At 42.3% G+C, this 13657-nt stretch overlaps 1 protein-coding gene across 6 annotated transcripts in view; it reads right to left on the reverse strand.

Annotated features, from left to right (window-relative positions):
• Nucleotides 1-13657, reverse strand: part of TEX14 (testis expressed 14, intercellular bridge forming factor) — a 532366-nt gene that overhangs the window by 91044 nt on the left and 427665 nt on the right. For all 6 annotated transcript variants that reach the window (XM_075852942.1, XM_075852939.1, XM_075852943.1 and 3 more), the window contains exons 6-10: nucleotides 13544-13625; nucleotides 11223-11353; nucleotides 8081-8182; nucleotides 5262-5385; nucleotides 1503-1681 (exon numbers count right to left, since the gene is read on the reverse strand). In XM_075852942.1, coding sequence (XP_075709057.1) covers nucleotides 1503-1681; nucleotides 5262-5385; nucleotides 8081-8182; nucleotides 11223-11353; nucleotides 13544-13625 — 618 coding nt within the window. The remainder of the gene's footprint in view (nucleotides 1-1502; nucleotides 1682-5261; nucleotides 5386-8080; nucleotides 8183-11222; nucleotides 11354-13543; nucleotides 13626-13657) is intronic.

Consider the following 13657-nt stretch of genomic DNA (forward strand, 5'->3'; position numbering starts at 1 on the left):
ACATAGGGTAAAGAAATACAAATTAATCAACAACAGCATTAAGAAACAGACAACTGTCAGACATCGTGAGGGCACTACCCTCTTGTCATCTAGTGCTGAGAAAGTGGGCCAGGCAGTCATGGACAAAAATGAAGACAGGTTAGAAAGGTTAGGCTCCCTTATAAAAAAAAAAGTTGGCTTCATCCTTCTTGAAGATGGGAGGGAAACAGTGCCCCCAAGGATAGGAGGTCACTTTCTTTTTCTTGGTAAAAAAAAGTCAGAGTTGTCTCCACATGGCAAGAGTTCGGCTTGCAACATCAGGAAGAAGTTTTCTGGAGGCATCCTCATGAGAGACTGGTCTCTTACCAGGCTCTGTGAAGGATGAAATTTTTATCAGTGCAGTGGTGTAGAAGGCAGACTACATCCCAAAGAGTATCCAATAGATACATCTTAGTGATCCTGTGAACTCTATCAGTTTTGAAGGATGCATCCGCAGGGCAACCCAACTCTATATCGAAGATCTGAGTGGTCATGAAGGAAAGGTCATCTCAGGGAAAGCATTCTGGCAGGCCTCTCAACCTCATGTTGTTACTGCAGACACTATTTGTCTTGTCATCCAGGAGTAATACAAAGGACCAAAGGTGTAAATGTGAGCACTCCACTGCACTTTTTAGGGCCATCACCCACTCAGATAGGGAGCCAGTCAGTCAAGGTCCCCACCAAGTTGGGCGATGTCCTGCTGAAGGTGCTTGCTCCAGTCTATTGACTATGCCATCTAAGTCACTCTTGGTGAGAATTGTCAGAATAAGCTCCCGTAGGAATCGTATCTCCATCTGCATGGACTGCAGTAAGGACATCTGTCCAGAAACCTCTGTGAGGGCTATAGAAGATTCTGAGTACTGTAGAATCAGCAGTGTCAGCCACATCTGCCAGTGAAGGTGAAAGGGAGTACACAGGGGAAACAGATCAATCCTCTGAAGGAGAACCCACGTCGGGTGTACAACCAGCCAGGACAAGGATTGCAGTGGGGGCGCCTGCATTAAGCATCACAACCATCGTAGAGGCAGAAAGGGAAACTGAGCTATAAAGTAGGGGAGACCAAAATCACAGCCAAGCGTAGATTGTGACCAGGTGACTCTTCTCTTCAGCTATCTGTACATGTCCAGCGAGACAGGAATCAGCAGATTTCTGCAGTGCAACTCATCTGCGGCTGTGGAACGCTGAGGAGAAACATCATTAGTCCCCAATAGCTAAGCCACGTGCCGCCCAAATCAATTGAAGGGAATCGTTCTGGGCATGTATTTACTTGTTTTATACTTTATTATATATGGCATATAAATAAATCAGTAAAAAAAAAGTATACTTAGCATAAGTACTCTTATATGGTATTTTAGACATGGCACGACACCAGCAACATTCACATTGGACATAACTCTATGAAAACTTTTAGAAATGATGGAATCTATATAAAGTAGCACAGAAAATGCTGCAAAAAAACAATTATTTTAGGAAATGTTTTTTACCTTTCTACCATGTATTCAAAGTTGCTTAACTTGGCTCTGCCTGCTGATACAATCTGAATGGCATGTGATGAAAAAGAGCGATGGATGAATCCACGCCAATGAAGAAATATGAGAGCCTCAATCATCTGAAGGAGTATGGGGACTATTGTTCCCAAGTGCAATATTGGATATTCTGACCTCTGAAAATTTCAGAAAATAAAAGGATTATTACAGAGAAACTTCCAGCTATTTTATAAGTTGTGCTTTGTCCTAATGTGGTGTAAAATTACGTATTTGTGCTACTATGCGGTGAATGAAGAATTAATACGCAGCACTGATGTAGTTGCAAGATTATTGTGATTACTGGACAATTGCTCTACCATTGATATTATAATGCAGAATTCTAGATTGAATGAGAATGTTTAAGCCCTTCACAACTGCCACACGGCTATATACGTTCCAACTGCCGATGCCCGATGCAGTTGCCACGTGTATAAACGTTGACAGCATTGAACGGGGTTTAATGAGTGCAGTGGTGCTTCAGTGTGAGCAGCTCTGCACTCTCATGTCTGCAGGGGCTTTAAGAGCCCCGGACTACACTCCCCACCCTAGATAGCGCCACACATAAACCCCTGTAGATAGCGCAATACCCTCTGCAGATAATGCTACCTAAGCTCCCTCTAGGAGCGGAATCACTCCTAGAGCGAGCCCCCGACGTCTCTCCATCCCCGCTGTAAATAGTGCCTCCCCCTTTAGATAGCAGCCCCCCTGTAGATAGCGCCACCTAAACTCCCACTAGGAGCGGAATCCCTGGAGTCAGATTGCTCTGTGCCGGGGATTTCGCTTTTAGAGAGCCCCTGACATCACGGTCCACCGTCAGGGGCTCTCTCCAGAAGTGGAATTACCAGCCTACATGGATTCCGCTACTGGAGAAGCCCCTGGCATCACTATCCATATATGGACAGGGACGTCAGGGGCAACTCCTGGAGCAGAATCTCTGGCCACATTGCTGCTGAGGCATGGGATACTGCTTTTAGATTTAGCCCCTAACATCACTATCCATATATGGACAGAAACATCAGGGGCTACGTTTAGGAGCGGAATCCCCAGCCAGATGTATTCCGCTCCTACATGGAGCTACAATGGTGCTATTTATAGGAAGGGGGTGCTGATACATACAGGGGGAGTGGCGCTATCTGCAGGGGGTGGTGCTATCTACAAGGGGGATAGTGTAATCTGCAGGGGGAGGTGCAATCTGCCGGGGGTGGCGCTATCTACAGGGAGTGGCGCTATCTGCAGGGGTGGCACTATTTACAGGGGATGTGGTGCTGTCTACAGGGGGTGCTATATACAGGGGGTGTGGCACTATTTACATGGGCACTGTGGCATCATATGAGACCTACCTACAGAGGACACTGTAATGCTATCTACATGGGTGCTGTGTGTGTGGCACTGTGTGAGCACAATCTGCAGTGGGTACTGTGGCACTATGTGGGCACTGTGGCACTATTTACTGTGGGCACTATCTATGTGACCACTGGCACTATCTACAGTGGGTAATGTGGCATTATCTACAGTGGTATTGCGTCACCATCTACATGGGCAGTGTGGTGTTTTCAGGTGCATGCGACAAAAAAATAAACCCTAATGAATAAAATTCACCCATTTTTTTTAACATCCATGAAAAATGGATGGCAAATGTCGGTGAAAAACAGTCAGACGGCCGAGAAATGGATTAAAATTTTGAGACACATTGATGCAAAACAGCCATGAAAAACTGACAGTTGATCCGTTGTTAACTGCCCTTTTTTCCACGTTGTGTAAATATAGCCTTACAGTCCTCTAATCCGCTCACAGCTATACAGGGTGACAGTGTATATATATATATATATATATATATATATATATATATATATATACATACATACATATAATATAAAAAACTTTTTTTTTTCACATTTTTAGTGATTTGTCTGCTCATAATAAAAATTAAAAACATAGAATTAATTAAACTAATCTAGAAGATGAAAGCCTCATAAGTCTTGTAATAAAAAAACAAAGTAAAAATAGCTGTGATAGTCAAAGTGGTTGCAAAGATATTATCGTTTAAAGAAATGCATATCAAAAATGGAAAATTTGACCTGGACACAGGGGCATCAATGAAACCCTTGGTCATGAAAGGGTTAATGGGGGATTACTGTTTCAGCGAATAATGGTTATTATTTGTATAATGAAAAGTAATCCAATTTTCCAATATACTTTCTGTATGAATTTCTCGTGGATCTCAAGAGCTCTGCTTGCAGCCATTCAATATGATAAATGACTTCATTATTAACTTCCAGTGAATAAAAATCTCTACTCGTCATGTAAGGATCACACAGATACAAAACCCATTACACTCTCTGGTCCCTGTGCTGTAACTCTGCCGTACATCTGTGTGTCCACCACATGACCAGGAAAATATTTATCTTCTGGAAGTTAACAATGAAGGTTCCAGGTGAATGACTGTAAGCAGAGTACAAACTGTAAGCAGAGTACAGACAGTGAGTAATTGAAACACAAAGTATATTGGAAGTCGGTATAACATTTTATTATACAAACAATAGCCTTTATTTGGTGATACTGTAATAAACTTTAAATCTATCGATTAAAATTTAATTTTAGTCTCTTCATAAAGCTGTTCTTGGTTCTGGAGTACACCAAATATTTCATGGTAGTCTTAATATGTTTCACTTTCCATGGAGTGGCACTGAGGACAAAGTACATTTTTAGGCCCCATGCACACAATCATATTTTTCATCTGTAATTAGGGACCCATTAATTTCATGGGGCTACGCACACCTTTCCGTATTTTTACGGATGGGTGTCTGTTCTGTAAAAATGATCTGTAAAATATAGAACATGTCCTATTCTTGTGTGTAATTATGGCACGGACTCCCCATAGAAGTCTATGGGCACTTCCATAATTTAGGCAACGCCAGGTTTTCAGATGTTGAATATCATTTGTGGTTTTGCTCTTCTTTTTGCGCATCCGTAAATAAGGATGCATTAAGGATGCATTACGGATCGTATTTACGGACACCATTCTGTAAATGCTGATGATTTACGGATGACTATAAATGACTAGGGATCCGTATTTACGGACAGTATTTGCGGATGGATGAAATCTACGGTCGTGTGCATGGGTCCTTACATTATGATTCCCATAAATCAGCTGAAACTGGAGGTTCCCAGCATTGAGACCTTCCAAACTGGACAGTCCTTTTTTAAAACTTATAGCAGTAGTCTGCAGAGCTCAGAACAAGGAACGTCTGTGAGCCAAAGTTGAGCCATGATGATGGGAGCCCAGGATGTAGTAATGTGAACTACTTTATCTGATGGTCTATATTTTTTACATGCTTTGCATTTAAAACAACGCTGCCTTAGGCCCCATGCACACGACCGTGCCCGCAATGACAGCCCGCACGGCCTGCCGCTGACTGACAGCCGCATTTTCGGGCCGTGCTCCCATACAAAGTATGGGAGCACGGCCCGCAAAATGCGAAAGAACGGACATGTTCCATAACTCCCGGAACATTTCCACGGCACTGACACCCTTCCGTAGTGCTACGGAAAGGTGTCAGCGTTCAATGAAAGTGAATGGCTCCGTTTTTGCGGACCGCAATTGCGGTCCGCAAAAACGGATGTTTTTTGCTGTCGTGTGCTTGGGGCCTTAGCAGTAATGGAAACAGGAGCATGATGCTCCACACCGTCATATACATTACACATTTTTCATATTACCCTTTCATGTAAAATGTTGTAAAAGGAGCCACATGTGACCCTCTCAAACACCAGTTGTTTTCTCTCCAGAGAAGGCGATGTAGACAGCGCTAACAGCTGCAGAATAAGAGGATGTTGCAGGTAGCTGTGAAGCAGAAGATGCAGAAACCGCATTAACACAATTCACGCTATTTCTGTCAGCCTTCCAACGAATAAAGGGAAAATGTCAGAACTGTGCCCAATTCAAAACAGTATTTATGTTTCCAGGATCAGAAAGTATCCCAGCAGTTAGAGTCATAAGTCTTTCATACAAAAATCTCCCTTCTTGCACCATCCGCTGACTGGCACTTTTCATTACGTTATCATAGACCCGTTTGTAGACTTTTTTGTGTTCATGGTGTCAATCCCAGAAGCTTTTCGATATAGGCATATTTATACGACAATAATATGAAACACCTACCAGGGAATTAATTAGTGCTGGTGTTTCATACGCCAGTCTTAATATAAAGAAAGTCGGAAGCGAATGCCTTCTAATAAATATTTTGAATGTTTCGGCCGGCCAGCCTTGCATCATCCATTACCCCTTTCCCATTGGACATAAAATGAAAAAAAGTATACTCACCGCTCTTCTTCTCCCCTCTGAGTCCCCCAGGCTCCATCAGCATGCTGCACCTCATACACGGTACTGACGCCAAACATTGTCAGGGCCTTATATGCGCCGCAGCACTCAACAACATCAGTGCTGTGTCACACACAAAACATCCTGACACTGCACGGTGTCAGGACCTTGTATAAGCCTCAGCATACTGAGCGGACCCAATGGAGAGAAGAGGAGCGGTGAGGTGGGCATACTTTCTTTTCTTCTTAATTTAATTGTCAGATGGGTGGAGAATAGTACAGGCCTCTAATTTGCTACGTCCCACAGAATGAAATCTGATTTCACTCTGTGATTTCACGCCAGGCGTAAATTATAAAAAATGTGTTGGCCCGCTGTGGCCCCGCCTCCTTTTGGGAAGCCATGCCCCTTTTCACAAAAGTAGCTAGGGCAGAATAAAAATGCCAAAAGTCACAAATTGTACATTTTAGGCACTTTTGCAATTTTTCTACGCCAGAAAACTGCCATAAAAAGATTGTTAAATTCCCCCCTAGTCTACACACGTGATCTACATTTCAAATATTATGTCACTTCTAAAATGAACTAGCTGTTCCAGTATCTCATATTATCAGACTGATTTCCAATTTTCATACCGATCGGCCAGAATAATAAAACTACGTTTCTAATTTTGTGTAATTCTGCCTCGTGCCACTAAAACAGCTCCGACACGTCTAGGCATGGGCTCAACAAGACCTCTGAAGGTGTTTGGCACCAAGACATTAGAAGCAGATCTTTAAGTCCTATTTACTAGATGGGGCCTTTATAGACTGGAATTGTTTTTCCAACACATCCCACAGATGCTCAATTGGATTGAGATCTGGGAAATTTGGAGGCCAAGCAACATCTTCAACTCTTTGTCACGTCATGTTTCTCAAACCATTCCTAAACAGTTTTTGCAGTGTAGAAGGGGCATTATCCTGCTGAAAGATGCCACTGCCATTAGTTTAATAATGTAGCCATGAAGGGGTGTACTTGGTCTGCAACAATGTTCAGGTTGGCAGTACGTGTCAAAGTAACATCCGCAGGAATGCCAGGACCCAAGGTTTCACAGCGGAACATTGCCCAGAGCATCACACTGTCACCGCCAACTTTCTTTTTTCCCATAGTGCATCCTGGTGTGATCTCTTTCCCAGGTAAGTGACGCATATGCACTCGGATGTCCACATAATGTCAAAGAAAACACGATTTATTAGACCAGGCCACCTTCTTCTATCGCTCTATAGTCCAGTTCTGATGCTCACGTTGGCATTATAGTCACTTTCGGCAATGGAAACGGGTCAGCATGAACACTTTGACTGTTTTGCAGCTAAGTAGCCCAAATGCAGCAAGCTGTGATGCACTGTGTGTTCTGATGTCTTTCTATCGTAGCCAGCATAATTTCAGCAATTTGTGTTAACCACTTGTGGACTGCCCATAGACTATAAATGTCCAGACAGTCCGCAATTAACTCTGCAGGGCCGTCCTAGAACGTCCTGCAGAGTTATACTTTTTTCCGCTCTGTGGCGGCATTTAGCTCCGTGATATAGCGGTCTCCAGAAAGCTGACATCACGGAGCTCTGCCCAAAGACCAATCAGCGTGGTCTCTGGGCATGTGATCATTTTGATAACCTGTCTCAATGATCACAATACTATCCCCGTCGGTGGTGCTTCCCCATATTCGTGGCACCCTCAAAACTATCTATCCATCTATCTATCTGTGTATCTCATATATATTGATATATACACGACACAGTCGCGTGGCCAAAGATCGCTATGTTCCGTAGCGTACATGGCAAGTAATGAAAGTGAATGTGGTCGAGGTAATTTTACTGGACAAAGCGAGATAGATAGATAGATAGATAGATAGATAGATAGATAGATAGATAGATAGATTGTCTGTCTGTCTGTCTGTCTGTCTGTCTGACAGACAGACAGACAGACAGACAGACAGATAGACAGACAGATAGACAGATAGATAGATAGATAGATAGATAGATAGATAGATAGATAGATAGATAGATAGATAGATAGATAGATAGATAGATACAGCACACAAGAAAATGGCGACCGCACTCTGCGAACACTAATGTCACCTAAGCCACTAAATATAAATAAATATGCATTACTGCTAAATCTACTTACAGTAGGGAAGTTCTTAGCGCACATTTTAATCAAATTGTGCAAAACAATAGAAATTATCATATACCTCATATTCTCCTCCTCCGCTATTAGAAGATCAGCAAAGCACGTATTATGAGCCATGTCACTTAACCCCTTCACTGTAACTTCTGTACTTCCCCACAGCAAACTGGAAAAAATGACAAGGATTTTCAGAAATGTAATGGATATATTCAATATTTGCCAATTGGCTATGTAAACCTTTGAAATAAACCTTTTAAATAAAAAAGTGTATCAGTCTGTATTGTGTAACTTTGTAAATAGTTTTTATTAAAAATTTGTTTTACTGTTTTAGAGAATACAGAGCAGCTGTATCTAGCACTTTTCATAGAAAACTATTTGCAAAGTTACACAAAATACACTGACACACCTTTTTATTGAAAACATTTTTTTGCCTTTCAAAGGTTTACATAGTCTTTAAAGGGATTTTCCCATGAAGGACATTTATGACATAGCTACAGGATATGTCATAAATTTCAAATAGATGCAGGTCCCACCTCTAGGACCCGCACCTATATCCAGAATGGGGCCTAAATCTTTTTCAGCCACTGTGTGTTTCGGCTGAATGAGGTGTTTTCCGACCATGAAAAAGTTTGTATGGTCGTGAGTTACGTAAACAGCATAACTCTTTGAGCTACACTGTTTCCGTAACTCCAATAGTAGTGATTGGCAGTTACAGAAGTGGCGTAGTATGCGAGCTACACTGCTTCCGTAAGTACCATTAAGTTCTATGAGACTTACGGAAACGTTGTTTTCGTAACTCACGACCATATAAACTTTTTCATGGTCGGAAAACACCTGATTCAGCCGCAACACAGAGCGGCTGAACGGGGTTTAGGGGACCCCATTCTGGAGATAAGGGCGCATCTATATGACATATCCTGTGGATGTGTCATAAATGTCTCTCGTGGGAAAACCCCTTTATTGAACTAAGTCAGAAAACATTTGGAATGGGTTAGGAAGCAGGGTTTAGGATCACATTGATTAAACAGGGCAACAAAATATTAACTGCAGCTGTGTATTACTGCCTGTGCGACTGATCCAGATCGCACTGGTAGTGCCCACACGATCAGCATGACAAGTATACTCATCATGATGCGGCTACTGCTTGCCACTCATGAAGAGCATATTCATCAAGGGTTGGAAAGTAGTCAAAAGCGTAAATAACTTTTAACAGAATAAGCTGTCATGTGTGTGCACATGAAAAGTAATACAATACCTGACCATTATGACTTGTACCCTGCATTTTTCACCAATTTTCCCCTCTGCAGGATCTATCTCCAATTCTCCGTTTTCTCTGATCTAGTGGGCGGAGCCTTATGGCTATCATGGCTTCTATACACTGCCCACAAAGCAGATAACATCCTGGTCCACTATCTCTCTCTGTAGCCCATCCTTAGAAGCAGGGTGGAGGACACCATACAGTAGCACACCTTCCAACTTTCAACGAATATTAAGTGGGACAAATCAGGGGCACATTTTTTTTATGTTAAGCCATACCCCCATAGTGCCCCACACAGAGTATACCTCCCCCATAGTTTCCAACACGCATTATAATGCCCCATAGTGCCTCCCCAGACAGTTTAATGCCCCCATGGTACCCCACACACACAAACATACACAATATAATGCCCCCATAATGTCTCTCCACACAGTATAATGGCCTTTAGTGCCCCTTACACATAGCATAATGCCCCTATAGTGCCCCCACACAGTATAATGCCCCATAATGCCACACACATTATATTGTTGCTATAGTGCCACCCCAAACAGTATAATGACCCCATAGTGCCCTCCTCACAGTATAATGCCCTCCCACACAGTATGATAACACGATAGTGTCTCCCCACACAGTATAATGTCCCATAGTGCCCTACACACTGTATAATGCCTCCATAGTGCAACCCCACATAATGTAATGCCCTGATAGTGCCCTCCATACACAGTATAAGTGCCTCCTAAATAATAAAATAAATATTCACCTAGCTCTGTTCCCATGATGAATGGAAGTCTCCTTTGGTCCGTGCTTTGTGCAGCTCTAAACTGGTCGCCCACAGCAGACGTCACATAGTGAATGGTGGAGCAGGGAGCTGACGGCTCCCTGCTCCACCATTGGAGTCAATTGTATCTGCGTCCTGAGTGAGCAGATACAGTTGAAACTGAAACTTACCGACGGCCGGCTGGGATCTGAAATTGTCCCGCTGGGTCCGGAACAGTTTGGAGGCATTCAGCACTATAGAGCAGTGTAGCTGAGAATCCAGCACTGGGATGACATAAAACTCTTACAAGCAGCCTATGTCTCATCTCTCTCTCGGTTCCCTCCTCCTGCTTTCCTCTTCCCTCTCCATAGATTTCTATGGGAAACAGCGTCTGTGTGTCTCTCTCTGCTCTTGCTACCCCTCCCCTCTACATAGACTTCTATGTGCAGTAGTGTATGTATCTCTCTCTCTCTCTGTTCCCTCCTCCTGCTCCCCCTTCCCTCTCCACAGACTTCTATGGGCAGGATATGAAGAGACTGTAATGTGCTTTGACAGAGACACAACCCTACTCCCTGCAGTCCGTCTCCTCTGCTCTGTAACTAGAGACTGAATTTACTTGACAACATGGGGAGGGCAGCAGATTCAAGGAAGGTAGACACCTAGTGGAAGTAACTTCACACAGAATTTGCATGGATTAAGCAAGTACATTTTAACAGTAAGTAAATTACAAAATTGATCTATATTAGATATATTATTAGATTAGCATAAGTTGTTTGAAAAGTCGGTATCCATTTTAAAATGGAATTTTGTATGTTGCTATGAGCAACAGTCTAGTATTCTACTTCTATGTATGTGGAGCAGCTGTACACAAATCCATTGGTTAATAAAAAGAAGTACACAGCTAACGTAATCACCTAGACTGTCTGTAGTAAAATAGTGATAACAGGTGAATAGTGGTTGTCATGTGATGTTAAAACCGTCCCGGGATGTAAAATATAGTACAATGTAATTGAATAAATAAATAAATAAAATTAACTGAAAAAAAAGTCTTTATTTGCTAAAATATTCTCTTTTTTTGGGCACCATACACATTGAAAAGGGGCTTTCTTTGCCTCTTTCTCATTACTGATTGCACTCATTGGTGCATCTTATTATCCAGCAAAGGCGGAGGAGAATATGTAAGTGCCTTACTTTCTCATTGACATATATGGTCCAGCAGCAAAGGAGAATATGGGCTTGCTTTCTTCCTGTACAAGGCTTTTTTCTTCAATGAAAGGGAAAGTTAATAAAAATCCAGCTTGACCATTATCCCTCACACAAAACTGAAAGTCAGAAGAAAAACAAGGTATCAGAAAACATCTTATACAAAGAGGACCACATTGACAAAAGATATCAAAAGTACTTTGTAGTAGATTTAGGCCTGCATTTATCAATGTATTTGCACCTTTTATTTTGCAGATTTTCTCCAAAACAGTGACGGTGTGACATTCTTTAAAGATTTGCGACAGAATTGAGTGCCTGTTGGAGCATGCACGTCAGACACATTTATGAAGCTTCACCTAAAGAAGAAACTTCCCGCAGAGTAGGGTTAACCTAGTCCTGAAACGCACAATTCACTTAATAATAACCATACGAAGAAAAATAGTGCAGGATTATATATATGTAAAAACACATGAATTCCTTATTTGTGAATGACAAGTAAAGCACTGTTCTCACATCTGTGTCGGGGGCTCCGTTTGGGGCCTCCGTCGCAGATCTAGCAGAGTTTACCGGAAACTACCGGAGACAATAGCACAGCATTCTACGCTATTGTGTCCGGTAAAATCACGGACACCCCGACGGAACCCATTAAAGTCAATGGGTTTCCGTCGGCAACCGTTGGTTCCGTTATCCCCTTATTATGTTCCTCTGACAGAGCAGAACAACGGAACAGCACAACGCAGATGTGAACATAGCCTAATGCCTCATGCACACGACCGTTGTGCCACTCGGGCCGATTTTGACGGCATCCGCGTGGCACCCAATAGTCTTCACTGACCCATTCACTTTAGCGGGTGAATCGGGTCTGTGAAAAATGGTCCGATGATCCCATCTGAGGAAACATAGAACATGTCCTATCTTTCCTCTGATCACTAATGGGACTCAAACAGCACACACGGTCTTGTGCATGAGGCGTAATAGAGTTAATCAGTGAAATACAGTCGTTAAAAACGTGGGTGACCAACATGTTTGTCAAATAATATAAAAGCAAGAATGCAAAAGTGATCTGTGTATAATACTTAAAGTTTAAAAAGATATATAGACTGCAACGCATATACCAAATACTCCTAAACTCCATGCAGGCAATTGACAAATATGCTGGTCACCCATGTTTCTTTTGGCTTTATTGCACTGATGGACTGATTTTTATTACTTGTTTTCTACAAATGAAGACTTCATGTGTTTTTGCATATATATATGGTTAGGACTAAAATGACGCCACTTTTAATACATGTGGGCCATAGAATTGAATATGGCGCAAACACGTGCGCTATATTTATTAGGCTTCTAAAGCTGCTTTCTTGCATGTTCTCTTCTCCTATTGGCTAACAGCTTTCAGTTTAGGGGTGTGGTCTAATTTGTCACAAACGTGCGCGACATATATCATTTTCTTCAGCAAAAAACTGCCAATCATTCTATCCCAGGTCAGATTAATCATACATGGTGTTGTCTATAGGCCAGTACATGTACCAAATTCATACAAATTGTGCCATTTATGCCATGCCATGACACTTTTTTGTAAAGGTGACATAGTGTTTGTTCTGAATAAGGCTGGCTTCATACCAACCTGCCGTCAAATTAAATATTAACAAAATGATAGCTATTTAATTTCGCCAAAGACATTCAGCCATTGCAGCCCTTGTGCAGTGTCCCCGTAGGGACTGTCCAGAGATATCTTCAGTTAGCAATTCCTAAAACATCTTTTTATGCCATATTATTTCAGGAGAGTTATTATAAGGAAGGAGATTGGGGGGGGGGGGCAGCGAATTCCACAGTATGGCAAGTAAGGGTATGTTCACACGGCAGCGTCCATTATGGCTGAATTTACGGAGCTGTTTTCAGGAGAAAACAGCTCCGGAATTTCAGACGTAATGGCATGTGCAGGCGTTTTTCGCAGCGTCCATTACGGACGTAATTGGAGCTGTTTTTCCGTGGAGTCAATGGAAAACGGCTCCAATTACGTCTCAAGAAGTGACATGCACTTCTTTGACGTGGGCGTCTTTTTTACGCGCCGTCATTTGACAGCGGCGCGTAAAACAAATGACCGTCGGCACAGAACATCGTAAAACCCGTTCAAATGAATGGGCAGATGTTTGCTGACGCTTTGGAGCCGTATTTTCGGACGTAATTCGCGGCTAAAACGCCCGAATTTCGTCCGTAAATAGGGCGTGTGAACCCAGCCTAATGTTTATATTACAGAATATCAATGCTTGTAAATAAACATATACAACAGTGCTCATTTACAGCCATACCTGTCCGTAGCCAAAGCGGCCTGCTTTCTTTACTGAATGATTCTCGGATTGATTGAATTTTAAGATGGATTTGTTGGAATTTCTGGAGGAATGAACAAAACATATAAACCTCAG

Source organism: Rhinoderma darwinii, chromosome 2 (assembly GCF_050947455.1).
Source record: "Rhinoderma darwinii isolate aRhiDar2 chromosome 2, aRhiDar2.hap1, whole genome shotgun sequence".
NCBI lineage: Eukaryota > Metazoa > Chordata > Amphibia > Anura > Rhinodermatidae > Rhinoderma > Rhinoderma darwinii.